This window comes from Salmo salar, chromosome 03 (assembly GCF_965601325.2).
Source record: "Salmo salar chromosome 03, fSalSal1, whole genome shotgun sequence".
NCBI classification, from domain to species: Eukaryota; Metazoa; Chordata; class Actinopteri; order Salmoniformes; family Salmonidae; genus Salmo; species Salmo salar.
Genome location: NC_138293.1, coordinates 72,736,743 through 72,751,001, shown reverse-complemented (window position 1 = coordinate 72,751,001; position 14,259 = coordinate 72,736,743). Strand labels below are relative to the sequence as shown.

The 14,259-nt window shown below is 47.0% G+C and overlaps 1 protein-coding gene across 9 annotated transcripts in view; it reads left to right on the top strand.

Moving 5' to 3' along the window:
- LOC123741697 (RNA binding protein fox-1 homolog 3) overlaps nucleotides 1–14,259 on the top strand; it is a 385,849-nt gene that overhangs the window by 352,835 nt on the left and 18,755 nt on the right. For 8 of the 9 annotated variants that reach the window (XM_082971476.1, XM_082971473.1, XM_082971472.1 and 5 more), the window contains 6 exons: nucleotides 2,234–2,287; nucleotides 4,405–4,497; nucleotides 5,300–5,360; nucleotides 5,469–5,522; nucleotides 11,672–11,804; nucleotides 13,120–13,159. In XM_082971476.1, coding sequence (XP_082827602.1) covers nucleotides 2,234–2,287; nucleotides 4,405–4,497; nucleotides 5,300–5,360; nucleotides 5,469–5,522; nucleotides 11,672–11,804; nucleotides 13,120–13,159 — 435 coding nt within the window. The remainder of the gene's footprint in view (nucleotides 1–2,233; nucleotides 2,288–4,404; nucleotides 4,498–5,299; nucleotides 5,361–5,468; nucleotides 5,523–11,671; nucleotides 11,805–13,119; nucleotides 13,160–14,259) is intronic. The other variant, XM_082971477.1, reaches the window with a different exon arrangement.

Sequence of the window (14,259 nt, the reverse complement as noted above, 5' to 3'; positions counted from 1 at the left end):
ATTAAGGCGACTACTGCAGACCTTAATCAGTGATTAGAAAAGTGGGATATTTGAGAGAGCGGGCGATTAGAGGAGTGAAAGGAAAACACTCCAAGCTAGCGTTAGCTCGGGTAGCGCGGCGCACCATGCTGTGCTGCTTGAGGGCGTCCCCCTCATTCTGCTCCTGGGTTCTTCAACAGTACTCCTCCTCGGCTGCTTGACGAGGGCTCTTAGTGAACAAACATCTCTGGGCAATCAGACCTCTGGCCCCCATGCTTTCACACTGAGCTCCAGTCTATCTCACCAGCCACTACTCTGCTACTCTCAGACAGTAGCAGCACTCTACACTACTACACCATGCTGTATTATGCTAATGATAGCTAGCCTCCTCACAGCATTCAGGTGTTTTAGCCTAGCAGAAGCAGGGATACATACGGTGACCTATCCGTGGTTGGTAGCGCTGCATTCCAGTTGATCACAGAGTAGAAATGCATTTGCATCTCAGATAGGAAGTGGAGCGAATGAGCGAGGCCTCATAAAAAAAGTGTCTCGAGGTAGGAATATTAACTAGTGCCTATGATTTTTCCCCAACGGACGCTTTTTCTCATTTCCTTATTGATATGTTGATTGTTTACTATGGCTGATCTGGGGGTGCGGAAGGAAGGAGGTGTCGTCAGTCCCCCAGCTCTGTCTGTGTCTCCTGAGACCCCTCCAATTGATGCCATTGTTTATTGGCTTTGGTGCTGATGCAGCTGTTTGCGCTGGGCTGGGGCTGAGCTGGGGCGTAGAGGGCTGTGGGGAGGGAGGAGAGTGTGGGAGCGGAGCGGCTGAGATCCCCAGTGCCATGTGGGAATCCACTAAGATGACTTCCCCAGAAACTAATTAATCGATGCCACAAGCCCATTACTCTTGGTTAAAACAATTAGCATCTGCACATTGCATGGGGAAGCATTGTCATCTCATGCGAAGAGGGGCATCACACTGGGATGTAAATGCCTCTGTATGTGATGGAGCTGGGTACGGTAAAGCGCTTCAATTGGAAACAATGGAGCTGAGCACCATACGAGGCAGATGTGGAGAGGGAGCCTATGTAGAATTGAAATCCCAGATGAGCAAGATGGACTTCAGTTTGTGGCCTGGGCTGGGCCTACCCTGGCGTTGCCTGTTGAGAAGGTCATAAATAACTCCAACTTTTTTTCTCAGGCGTTGTGGGGGTCAGCACTTGACCCTGGGGGATGAAGGATGTCATATGTGTTTTACCAGCCCATAAACCCAGCTCCTCCACCAGACCCACTCCCCTCATCATTCTCATCACTCTCCTATGGCTGGAGCAGGCAGATAATAGCCGGTTCTTCCTAACCCCTATTAGTGGCTCAGTCAAACGATCCATCCATTCCCATTGAGCGCCAACCACATGGAAGGCCTATTTCTTCCCTGTTGTGCCCAAATGAAGGCGATGCGGACCGCTTGACAGGGTAATTACTTTTAATGAAATAATACGGCCATTGTAGACAGCAATTAAAAGTGGCTCTCACTCCACTCATTAGGGGGAACTTACGATTGGCTTTCATTCCTCTGTTTTCTAATGATCCAAAGTCGAGCCTGTTAAATCAAAAGGCTCGAGCACGTTAACCCCTTGGGACCATCCCTCTAGTCCTGTTCACTGAGAAAACAACACACACTCACACCAACAAAGAGCGAGAAAAGGAGAGGAGGAGAAAGAGAGAGAAAATGGCAGGTACCTGTGTAGAAAGAGAGACAGCACAGCCACCTGTTTGTTGGGCAGGCAGAAGCCTGCTGGTCTGTCTCTCGTTATGTCAAAGCCTAGTTAACTCACTCTCTCTCTATCAGTTATCTCTCTGTCTCTATCGGTTATCTCTCTCTATCGGTTCAGGGATTTGAGAAAAGGAGTTTTCCTCAGGAGCTGCTTCACATCACAACACAACCTTACAAACAACCACCTTGCCATATGTTGATGTAGCTTTTCTCTGTGTGAAATATCTTCTGTTACTCTAACTCTGCTGTGTTTACAATGTTTGTTTTCACAGTTTTTTACATCATTGATTTCATTACATAGAAATAACAGATAAAACAGTAACTTTATTTTGCATTAAAAAAAATATAATTTGATAAGATCACAATATATATTTGAAATCATTGCATAACAACTAATATTTTGGCATGGCAACAATAACCGTTTTCTTACTCTTTTCATAACTTAATCTCTCCTCTCTTGTCTCCTTTCTCGCCACAGCAATTTGGAAAGATTCTAGATGTGGAGATTATCTTTAATGAGCGAGGATCCAAGGTAAGTGAACTAGAACCCCAGCTGCTTCATTACCATGTACTTCTTCTGTTTAGTAATGATGGCATTAGTGCCGTGTGTACATTGGCTCAGACTACTGCTCTCTAAGCCTGGTCCTGGTGAGCTGGAGAACTGCGTTCAGACATTCACTCCTCTCTCTGCTGCCTCTTTGGTTGTTGTTCTAGCTTTGTGCTCCAGTTGGGGAATCATTACCCCTGTCAATCAATCAATCAATCAATCTGTGATTGAGCTGTCTCAAAATGCACTTAATCCAGTACTGTAGCTCTATGGACCAGGAATACAGACCTCTAGTTTAGAAACTAATAGTCAACCCAGATCAAATATCAAGTGCTATAGCAAATATAGAACCATCACCGCCAAAACTGACTCAGTGTCTATACATGTACAGTAGCTCTATACCATGTCTTATATAACATCCTCTGGTGTAAACAGCACAGTGCTGGTCATCCACTGTTTATTTAATCGTCTGTACCAAGCTCCAGAGCATTCCATTCATAAATTAGACAGCCTCCTCTAGCTGGGTGTTCAACCATGAATGGGATCGATTCCCACTCTTACCTGGTAGTTTGGGGTCTGTATAAGGTATGCAGCCAGCCTCCATCTGGGAACCTATACTCCAACTCAGCCCCCACAGCCAGACAAGATTGAGCACCGGATAAAGCTGCCTCCTCTGCTGTAACAAGCATTTATTGTTTGTGCCCTACAAAGCCATTACCCATGATGCCTCTCTCCTGCACCCTGCGCGCTATATAATGAACCTAGCAGGCCATTAATAAACAATCTATTTTCTATGAAGCTTTGGCAATTTGCATTCAATATGTTTGTCTCCTTTGAAAAATGGTGGCTCCACTCTCCCTCCGTGTAAGCTAATTATTTGTGCATGATAAAAAAAGATAGAGGGGCCAACCATAGTCGGGCAAAATGTCCAAAGGATTAATTTTGCCCTCAATTCCTTTTGAATTTATTTCTTTATCTCTCTCTCCCCAAGGACAGCTACCATGTTATTTATGCCAGGAATAGGAGCTCGGAGATCCTGTGTATGCATACAAGATCACAATGCTCTTCATCTCTCACATGTATTATATATCTTCAAGCAATTATCAGCCTGGCCGTGGCTCCCTCTCCCTCCCATCCCTCTATATGTATATATAGAAACCAAAGGACTGGGACTTGTTGGGCCAGCATATCTGAAGGCTGGTGATGGATCTCAGGCCCAGTCTCCCAGTCCCCATAACTCAAGCTGGTGACAAAGGCCTCATGGGAGGGGGCACGTGGGGGTGGAAGATGGGGGATGGGGAGGAGGGTATTTTGGTGTGAGTTTAAAGGCGACATCCCCATTGTAAAGCCAGTGTTTTTTTCTTCCACCTCCTTAGAGGTAGCATGTGATTTATTAATGTACATATGTTGTTGGTGATATGTATAGCTACCTTTACTACCAACCAATACCTTGATAGCATGGTAAATGCCCCATCACATTTTAGACACAGCTAATACAATGATGAATACTAATATAATGATATGTCTAAGAAAAAGAGACAACATATGGCTTAATTTAATTGCTACAGTGCATACTTTAGCTATTGTAATGGATTAGAAATGGTTGATGATGGAATTAAACTAAATTGCTTGAAGAATTTATGAATATTCCTTCCTTGCTCAACTTCATCTCATTCCAATGGGGGTTGGGGGTTGTTTTTCATAAGGCTACTGTTGAAGTCTTCACAATAATGATTAGACTATAATGTTGCGTAACAGAGTGTAATGCCTGCGATGCTCAGAGACATTCTCCAGAGGTGGTTTGTGGTGTTTAATTGGGTAAAACAGGCAGGTTTGTTAGTGTGTGTGAGGCTGTCATCCTTATCTCTCCTTGGATCTCTCTCTGCTGTTCCTGACGTCTCACTAACAACCACACAATTAATAACACCGCTTATATACATCTCTACTTCCTGCTGCTCACCTAGTCCTCTCCTTCTTCTCTCCTTCTCCTTCTCTCCTTCCTCCTCTCTAATCCCCCTTCTACCCTATATTTTACCCACCCTGTCTACCTTCCTGTCCCTGTCTGTCTTACTGGCCTGGTGACACACGTGGCTCTCTCTTAGGGCTTTGGGTTTGTAACTTTTGAAACGAGCACAGATGCCGACCGTGCGCGGGAGAAACTAAACGGTACAATCGTAGAGGGACGCAAAATAGAGGTGCTTTTCCTTATTTCCTGTTTCTTCTTCTTCTACCTCCTGCCTGCTGACCTCTCCCATGCCCCTGCTCTCACCTTTGTCCCACAAGAGACCTGCACATAAGCATGTGCCCGCTGTGTGTGTGTGTGCGTGCATGCATGCATAATGGTATGTGTCGGAAGCACTTAGTGGAACCAGGAATCCATACATGTCAAGGTGGACGTGCAAGTTGTTCATCAATATGACTGGAGAGGGAATGCATGCTCTCATCATCCCATAAGGACCTCACTGTCACGTCTGGATAAAGAAGACCTGTCTACTTACCTACCAACACACCCTGTTGACATCATGTTGTCTTGCCCATTTTTTTTTATTTATTTTTTTCTTAATTTTGGTCTTGTTTACTGTAAATGAAGGCCCCTATTCAGACATTCCCATCAGGCCAATATGGAGGAAATCTAAGGGGTCTGTCTTTTTGTTTTTCTTTTGAATCCATTTGTTTATCCAACCAATTACCTGTGTTGCTTTTGGCTTTTTCTCTTTCATATCCGTAGGTAATTGGTGCATGCTTTCCCACTTGCTACAGTAATTGAATCATCTCAAAAGAAAATGTAAATGAGGAATAAATTCATGTAAAGGTGATTCAAGGCCATTGTCTCCTCTGGCTATTTTAACCTCTCCAGTCTTGTGAACCTCTATGGTAATTTGCATAATTCTGACACATTTTACTGAATCTGTGTGGTATTTCTCTGCCAGTCATTTGGTCTGCCTTTTGGAAGGGTATGTTATAACTGTGGCACCATTTTGTTTTTGGGGGGAACAGGTGAATAATGCAACAGCAAGAGTGATGACAAACAAAAAAGTTGCCAACCCGTACACAAATGGTAAGATCTGCCTCTTGTCTAAGCTACAACTTTGTTCAGATACTGTACATGAAGGACAATATTTACTAGTTTGGGCTTCTCTCCCTCTCTCTCTCTCTCCCTCCATAGGCTGGAAGCTGAACCCTGTGGTGGGAGCTGTCTATGGTCCTGAACTGTATGCTGGTAGGAGATCCTTCTCTACTATACTCCTCTAGTCTAGCACCACTCTAACTCTACTACACTCCTCTAGTCTAGCACCACTCTAACTCTACTACACTCCTCTAGTCTAGCACCACTCTAACTCCACTACACTCCTCTAGTCTAGCACCACTCTAACTCTACTACACTCCTCTAGTCTAGCACCACTCTAACTCCACTACACTCCTCTAGTCTAGCACCACTCTAACTCTACTACACTCCTCTAGTCTAGCACCACTCGAACTCCACTACACTCCTCTAGTCTAGCACCACTCGAACTCCACTACACTCCTCTAGTCTAGCACCACTCTAACTCTACTACACTCCTCGAGTCTAGCACCACTCTAACTCTACTACACTCCTCTAGTCTAGCACCACTCTAACTCTACTACACTCCTCTAGTCTAGCACCACTCTAACTCTACTACACTCCTCTAGTCTAGCACCACTCTAACTCCACTACACTCCTCTAGTCTAGCACCACTCTAACTCTACTACTCTCCTCTAGTCTAGCACCACTCTAACTCTACTACACTCCTCTAGTCTAGCACCACTCTAACTCCACTACACTCCTCTAGTCTAGCACCACTCTAACTCTACTACACTCCTCTAGTCTAGCACCACTCTAACTCTACTACACTCCTCTAGTCTAGCACCACTCTAACTCTACTACACTCCTCTAGTCTAGCACCACTCTAACTCTACTACACTCCTCTAGTCTAGCACCACTCTAACTCTACTACACTCCTCTAGTCTAGCACCACTCTAACTCTACTACACTCTTCTAGTCTAGCACCACTCTAACTCTACTACACTCCTCTAGTCTAGCACCACTCTAACTCTACTACATTCCTCTAGTCTAGCACCACTCTAACTGTACTACACTCCTCTAGTCTAGCACCACTCTAACTCTACTACACTCCTCTAGTCTAGCACCACTCTAACTCTACTACACTCCTCTAGTCTAGCACCACTCTAACTCTACTACATTCCTCTAGTCTAGCACCACTCTAACTCCACTACACTCCTCTAGTCTAGCACCACTCTAACTCCACTACACTCCTCTAGTCTAGCACCACTCTAACTCTACTACACTCCTCTAGTCTAGCACCACTCTAACTCTACTACACTCCTCTAGTCTAGCACCACTCTAACTCCACTACACTCCTCTAGTCTAGCACCACTCTAACTCTACTACACTCCTCTAGTCTAGCACCACTCTAACTCTACTACACTCCTCTAGTCTAGCACCACTTTAACTCTACTACACTCCTCTAGTCTAGCACCACTCTAACTCTACTACATTCCTCTAGTGTAGCACCACTCTAACTCCACTACACTCCTCTAGTCTAGCACCACTCTAACTCCACTACACTCCTCTAGTCTAGCACCACTCTAACTCTACTACACTCCTCTAGTCTAGCACCACTCTAACTCTACTACACTCTAGCAGTGTTTCTATCACACAGACCCAATTCACATCTACACACTGGTTTTATTAGAATCTGGCTCAGTCTCAACCTGCTTCTAACACACAATTCTCTGTAGATCAAAGTGGATCTGGAATAGAATTGTGGGCCAGATAAGACGTGGATGATCCAAGCCTCACAGAGAGAGTGGAGGCAGCCTGAGCAATTGTTTGTGGGGTGTTCACTGTAAAGCCGGGAAAAAATATTTTAAGGCCAAGCCGCCCCAGCAACTGTTATCAGATTGGTGAGGCTGCTGCCGTGGATGGATTTGCCAAGTGCGCCAGATTGACTTTTACAGAGCTAACCGAATAAGGGAGATTGAGTGAGCGATATTGTTGGCACCTTCCCTGTCGAAGGCTGGTATTCCTCATGGTCAGGGTAATGGAGGGATGAGACAAGCTCAGTGGGGTTTTCCCTATCTCTCTCCCTCTACATGCCACTTTTATTGCTGTATGTTATATGAACCCTTTGCATTTTAATGAGGGGGAAATGGTACTATTTCATTTGGAAGAAGTGCTGAGCACATCGCGCCACTTTAACGGCTTTCCTTTCTGCTCATTAGACTAAAATCTGTTCATTCCCCGGACAGCTTTACGGCGAACCTCTAAATAACTGTCCATGACAGAAAGCAGTCATCTATCATTTTTATTTATATCTCCAGACCCCTCACCCTCCTCCCACCGCTCCCCCGGTTCCAACGCCATCTTCCCTTGACAATTACCCCCCCCCCCCCCCCCCCCCCCACACACACACACACACACACACACACACACACACACACACTAAACCATCCCTTTCCCAATACACACACACAAACACACTCCTCATGAAATTCTCAGATGCATTCAAAATCATGCAGATCACATACAAATGAATACAAGATATGTTTATATATATTCACAACACTCACATTTTTTCATAGATTCTCACATTCCTATACATATTCTGACCTATGCAGCACATATACACGTATACACACACACACACACACACACACACACACACAAAACACACACACACATGCACCCACACACACAAACACACACACACGGATACACACACACACACACACGGATACACACACATACAAACACACTAGCCCAAATCATGTAATAAATCATAGGGAATGTGGACCACCATTCCAGGCAGGGGGAAGCGGGGTGCAATGGTGATTTATTGGCTGCTAATTTTTCAAGACGTCTTGACATAGCACTGAAGTTTGCCAAGCCTAAACGACAACATATGCTTGCCAGCTGGGGAGATGGGAAACATAAATAAGAGATACATTTCAGTCACAAAAAACCTAACTAGGAGCCAACAGGTCAGCCTTTAAAAAACAGCTGACCATGTTTTTGATAATTTTGTTATGACCCCGAATGAAGAAACACATTTTAGTGGTTTCATCCATGGAGTTATTCTTGAATAATCATGGCTACATTTAATATACTTTGGAGGGGAGTGAAATGGGATGTAAAGGTGATTAATCACTGTTTATCAGTCCTCATTTCTGTGCGGGAGATCAGTGAAATTGGGAGCCATAAATCGTGGCGTGGTGACAGCGCACTCCGTCTCCATTCGTCCTGGCGCTACAGGTTTATTGTCCTCAAAACCCATTCAGGAGAATGACGGATGAGAGCTTCACGCAGGCTCCCCGCTCTTAACCTCTTGCAGGGTACACTGGCTCCTCCTACTGATGGGAGGCTGCGTGGCGGGGACTGGGGTAGTGGCGGCGCCAGCCCTGTGGTGTGTACCCCCGGACCCGTGTCCTCGGCTGCCTCCTGCCTCCTGCCTCCTCTCCCCTGCAACCCAAACCTTCCCTGGAGCCCTCAGTAAGGGGGCTGTGGAGAGGGTCCTGTGAACAGCAGGCGCATTAGGTTCCCACTCAAATGGACTGGGGGTGGGGGGATGTTAGGGCAGAGACAGATAGCATTGTCTAGTATGGGGGATATTTCCGTAGAGAGAAATGTATATTACTATGAAAATATGAATATTATGTAATACCTCAACCCATGAATGATGGTAGGATGTATTTCAATGGTGTATTTCCTAGTCTTTTCTATAGCATGGTGTGTCAATTTCAGGACCATGGACAGCTACCAAGCAGCTCTGCCTGCCTACACGAATCAGGGAATCCATTTCAAACAAGCACTGTACGAGTCAGAGAGCCCCTTCTTCTCTCTCTGCTACTAATTCCTAAGGGGATAGAAGGAGATGAGTAGAGCTCTTGATGTTTTCACTTCCAAAGGTGAAGTTTGGTGTGGACCGTCTGAAAGCCACCAGCTGAGTAAATGACAGAATAGAAAGGCTAATTGTCATCTTAATATATCTGGACAGATCCTCTCATTGTTGAGGGGATAATTAAGCTCCTGTGGCTTGATTAGATTAAGCTATTTTGGGTCCCCAGTGCTTAGATTAAGTGCTCATTCCACAGATTATTTTGAGCAGGACGCATTAAAGAGATCAACATTGTGAAAAATGTGGTGTTTTTTTACAAGGCTGGTTTTGACCCCATCATTTGCACAGAGCAGGATTAGGAGAGGTTTGGTCCGACTGGCTGGCTTGCTGTGTAAAGGTATTGAGCTCCCCTCAACTTGACACATTTGACATATGAGGTGCGGTGTGACCCTGTCGCCCTCCAGCACATTACTCCGGTTTTCCCCCAGCCATCCATCCTCTCTCTCAGAAAGGTGTTTGACTTTGGTGGCTAGACCAGGTTTGTGCTCCCATACGCCGCTGTAGCTGTTGTTGCTTTTCATGGGTTTACCAAAGTGTGACAACAGCTTTTGATTTATGGGTTATTATTGAAGCAGTGTAGCCTATCGCCAACTCATTATGAGTTTACATTCACATATATCATAGCACGCAGATTGAATACAACCCCCCCCCTCTCATACCTAAAAGAAGGAAATAGAAGATTTGGAGCCCCAAAAATGCTAGTGATTTGTACAAGGGAGAAAAAAAACACCCCTGAAAATATGAAAGAGGATTGTTTTTGCCCTTTAGCAGCTGAGCCTATATGTCAGACTCCCAAAAAGAGACTCATTTAAATGTCAAGGTCAGCATTATAAATCACCAAAGCGAAAGGGCCACCTTGTGATTCTTACCAGTCTATTGCTGCTGCGTCGGCAGCAAACAAAGTGCCTCTGCTGCTCGGGAGGAAATAGGGGCGTTTCCCGCCCAAATGAGATGCAGGCGTTGAATATGTGTGGAGCCCCTAATGGAGGGAGATGTTAGTGGCGTCAGACATTAAACCTGGCTGTTCGTGTTTTTAAAAGCACCACTAATCTGTCTCCCTGTCAGCAGGGTTGCTGGTGTGTACCGTTCATTAGGACACTTCCCAATCCCATCCACCTGCAGGGTTAACACCAAATTACACTACATACAGCCCGCCGTAATGGCCATTGTTCTCCAGGCGAAATCCTATACCAGTCCATAGGAGTGCTTCTATATGAGGTATCATATAACTCCATTGCAGACTTACTGTAAAATAGCTAGGTGTGATTCCACTGTGTCTAGTTTTGCTCCTGTGAGTCCATTGGAAGATCATTTGAAAGTGTTCTGAATGTGTTGTATATCTGATCTCCTGCTCCTCCCTATATACCCCCCACCCCTCCTCCTTTTCATACACATTTACACCCCAGCCTCACTGCCAAAATGAATTCATCACAGGCTGGAGGCCTATGATGAATTCCCCCAAAACATATCACGGTAATGAATGAATCAGTCCAGGGGAGATGAGGAGGATGAAGAATAATAGAAGTGATGGGGTAGCAGTGTTGTGATGGAGTGGAGGAGGAGAGGAGAGGGGGAGACTAGGGCGAGAGCAGGAGGAGCCTTTAACGCAGGACTAGGTTAATCATGAGAGAAAGAGAGAGATGTGTTTGTATGCAGTGCTGCAGCTCGTAATCAGACAGTGACTGGACTGATTGAAGGTTAAGGAGGGATCTGGGGATCTCCCAGCCCAGAGGCTTGTCCTCTAATCTGTAACCATGGAACTCCCCCAACACCCTCCACCCATCACCATTGGCTGTTAAGCGCTGCTGGAGGACAAACGTGGGGCTGTGGTAGACTGGGAGGAGTCACAGATGGGGTGTGGGATTTGGTCAGCCGGATGTTTGGGTCTCAGTGGTCCCGCCATCCAGCCCATCTGCTGCGTGCTCCCCCAGGGCCTGCACATCCAGCATGGCTACACAGCAACCTTCACCTCCCGCCTGTCTCTGTCTGGACTACAGCACCACACAACACTGCTCCTTACCTACCTACAACAACCTAGAACAACCTTCCCCCTCAGCTAGCATACTGTTGCCTCAACCAGGTGAAAGCCACAGTGTGGAACTAGTGTGATTGCATCCATTACCAGGCTGTGTTTCAAGGCTAGCCCTGGGTGGCGAGGGAGGCGGTGGCAGGCGGCGTCAGGAAGGATGCGTACAGCAAATGTGGATCCTTGCTGAGTACGGCACAAAGCAGTGGGTTGGGGAAGAGGAGAGTGCTCGATGAGGCACACCCAGAAAAGATTACATCTAATGTATCCTTGTCTTTCCCTAATGTATTCTGTCATAGGAGAAACCACTGCCACATGTCTTTATATAATGTGTTCTGTCAGTAAGGTAAGCAATGCCAACATTCCATCTCTCTAAAGTCCTCCTTCCTATGTGTTTCTCCACAGTAACAGGTTTCCCTTACCCAGCCACAGGGGCTACGGTGGCCTATAGGGGTGCCCACTTGCGAGGCCGGGGGCGGGCTGTGTACAACACCTTCCGCACAGCACCTCCACCACCACCTATTCCAGCCTATGGAGCGTGAGTATCTGTGGACCTGTAGTACACTATACTGACAACATCAACAATCAACCATTACAACAGTTTCACTCTCAAATGTTTGGTTGCTGCATTTGCAAACAATTGTGTTATTTCATTTGTGTGCAATTGTGCATGAGTGCAGCGTGTGTGTGTGTGTGTGTGTGTGTGTGTGTGTGTGTGTGTGTGTGTGTGTGTGTGCATGAGTGCAGCGTGTGTGTGTGTGTGTGTGTGTGTGTGTGTGTGTGTGTGTGTGTGTGTGTGTGTGTGTGTGTGTGTGTGTGTGTGTGTGTGTGTGTGTGTGTGTGTGTGTGTGTGTGTGTGTGTGTGTGTGTGTGTGTGTGTGTGTGTGTGTGTGTGTTCCAAAGGATGAATATCAAGGCCATAGGGAGTTATAGAAAGCAGAGATAGCATGTTACTGGGCAGGTCTCACTGGACTGTGATGATCTCCTGGTTGATGTGAAGCATTCAGCCTCACACTCCTCTCTTATATCTGCACACAGCCTGCCTGGCTGGCTGCCTGCCTGGGTGTCTAGGTGTCTGGGTGGCAATGGGAGTGTAGGGGAGAGGAGAGGTCTAGCTAACCGTGGGCCTAGCCTGGCTGCCTGGCTATCTGTGATTAGATCAGGGCCTGTCTGTGGCGATGAGTGGAGAGTAGAGGGGAAGAGAGGAGAGGAGAGGGGAGGGCTCCAGTGATGAAGACGGGTCCTAGGACTCTGGGTCCCCTACACCTCCCACCCACTCTGGGGTTCTATGTTCCCCTCCCCTCCTCTCCTCTCCTCTCTACTCCTCTTCCCAACTCCTCGCTTCTCCTTTGTTCTCCCCTCCTCCTCTCCCCACCTCCACTCCTCTCCCCACCTCCTCTCCTGACTTCCCAGTGATTTATATGTTAGCATCACGTGACCGAGCTACTTCCCTGCTGAGCTCCCTCTTTTCATTTCCCCTTCCCTTTCTCTTCCTTCTTTACTTCCTCCCCTCCACCGTAGCCTCCTGACAACACTGCAGTGACTGGAAATACCTTCTTTTTTTTACCAGAGCAGAACATTTCATGGGAATTGTGAAATGGCTGCATTTCCCCCCCTTAATATGTCATTCATTATTTGTGGTGCGCAGCAGCCGGTAAGAGCTGACCCTGTAGACGTGCAGAGCCACTTCCATCACTCTTGTTTTCCGCCATGCAGATGTCTGCTTGGCTTGCTCTCATTGGAAATAGGCTAGGCTCTAAACATCAGTGTGCTGATCCAATCTGTCTGCATATAAAACCGCCCAGTACCCAGATGAACTAAGGCGTCTCCGCCATTGCTCTCTCATTTCACAGAGTGGTGTACCAGGATGGCTTCTACGGAGCAGAAATCTATGTAAGTACCGTTGTCTCTTTCTCTCTGCGTGCTCAGATGAAACAGAAGTAAAGCAGACAAAAGCAGCCAGCCCTGGAGACTAAAACACCATCTCTCCAGCCCCCAGCGTTCCCCCTGCCTCTCTGCCAAGCCCGCGTCGATTAGGCATCTCTCTGCCGTGCCAAGAAACCCGACAACAAAATTTAAAACCCCCTCAGCTCCTCCCTCCTCTCCCTCTCTCTCCTATGATGTCAGACTTTGGCAAACAGACAGACCCCAGCTCAGTGTCCCGTGTCAAGTCGGGTTGTCTCTCCCCTTAAAATGGCTTTTGGAGGTGGCTTGTCTCCGCCCTGTGTGTGTGTGTGTGTGTGTGTGTGTGTGTGTGTGTGTGTGTGTGTGTGTGTGTGTGTGTGTGTGTGTGTGTGTGTGTGTGTGTGTGTGTGTGTGTGTGTGTGTGTGAGCATGCATGCCTGCCTGTCTGAGTGGGGACAACCCTCTCTCTTTCTGGCCCAGGGGGCCTGCGTGGGGCCTTAGTGGGACAGCATGGGGCCTTAGTGGGCCTGTGTGGGGCCTGTGTGGGGCCTTAGTGGGCTTGTGTGCCTCCAAGCCATCACAGTGTGAGAGATAAGAGGAGCGGAGGCAGATAAAGGGATTAAGCTTCCCTCTGGGGCTGTACATGCAGGCAGGGGCCACAGCACACACAGCATCAGGCCGGCCCCAGTGAACGCTGCCCTTCACAGAGAAAAGCGGGACGCTGTGGAGATAATGCTGAAATTACCAGGCTGCCCCAGTTTGATGGCAGTCCAAGCGTTTGGGGGGGAATGTTATTTGTCGTTTGAATCTGTAGTTTTTTGGTTCCTCTCTGTCCTCTGCAATAGGGAGATGACAGCAGGTGCAGACAACAGTGCTACTGATTGCCTCTTACTTTCACCCTGTCTGCATACGAGCAAAGGGCCGGTGTCTGGGAACAAAAGTTCTGGACTCCACAATGATGTATGGCTCAAACACAGCCCCATGTCGTAGCACTGTTTGTGAGTGGCTGTTAGCGACACCAGCGGAGTGAACAGTGTAGAGGAAAAGTGGCTTAATGTGGTCCTGTCGGCCCTGGGCATTTGGCCTCC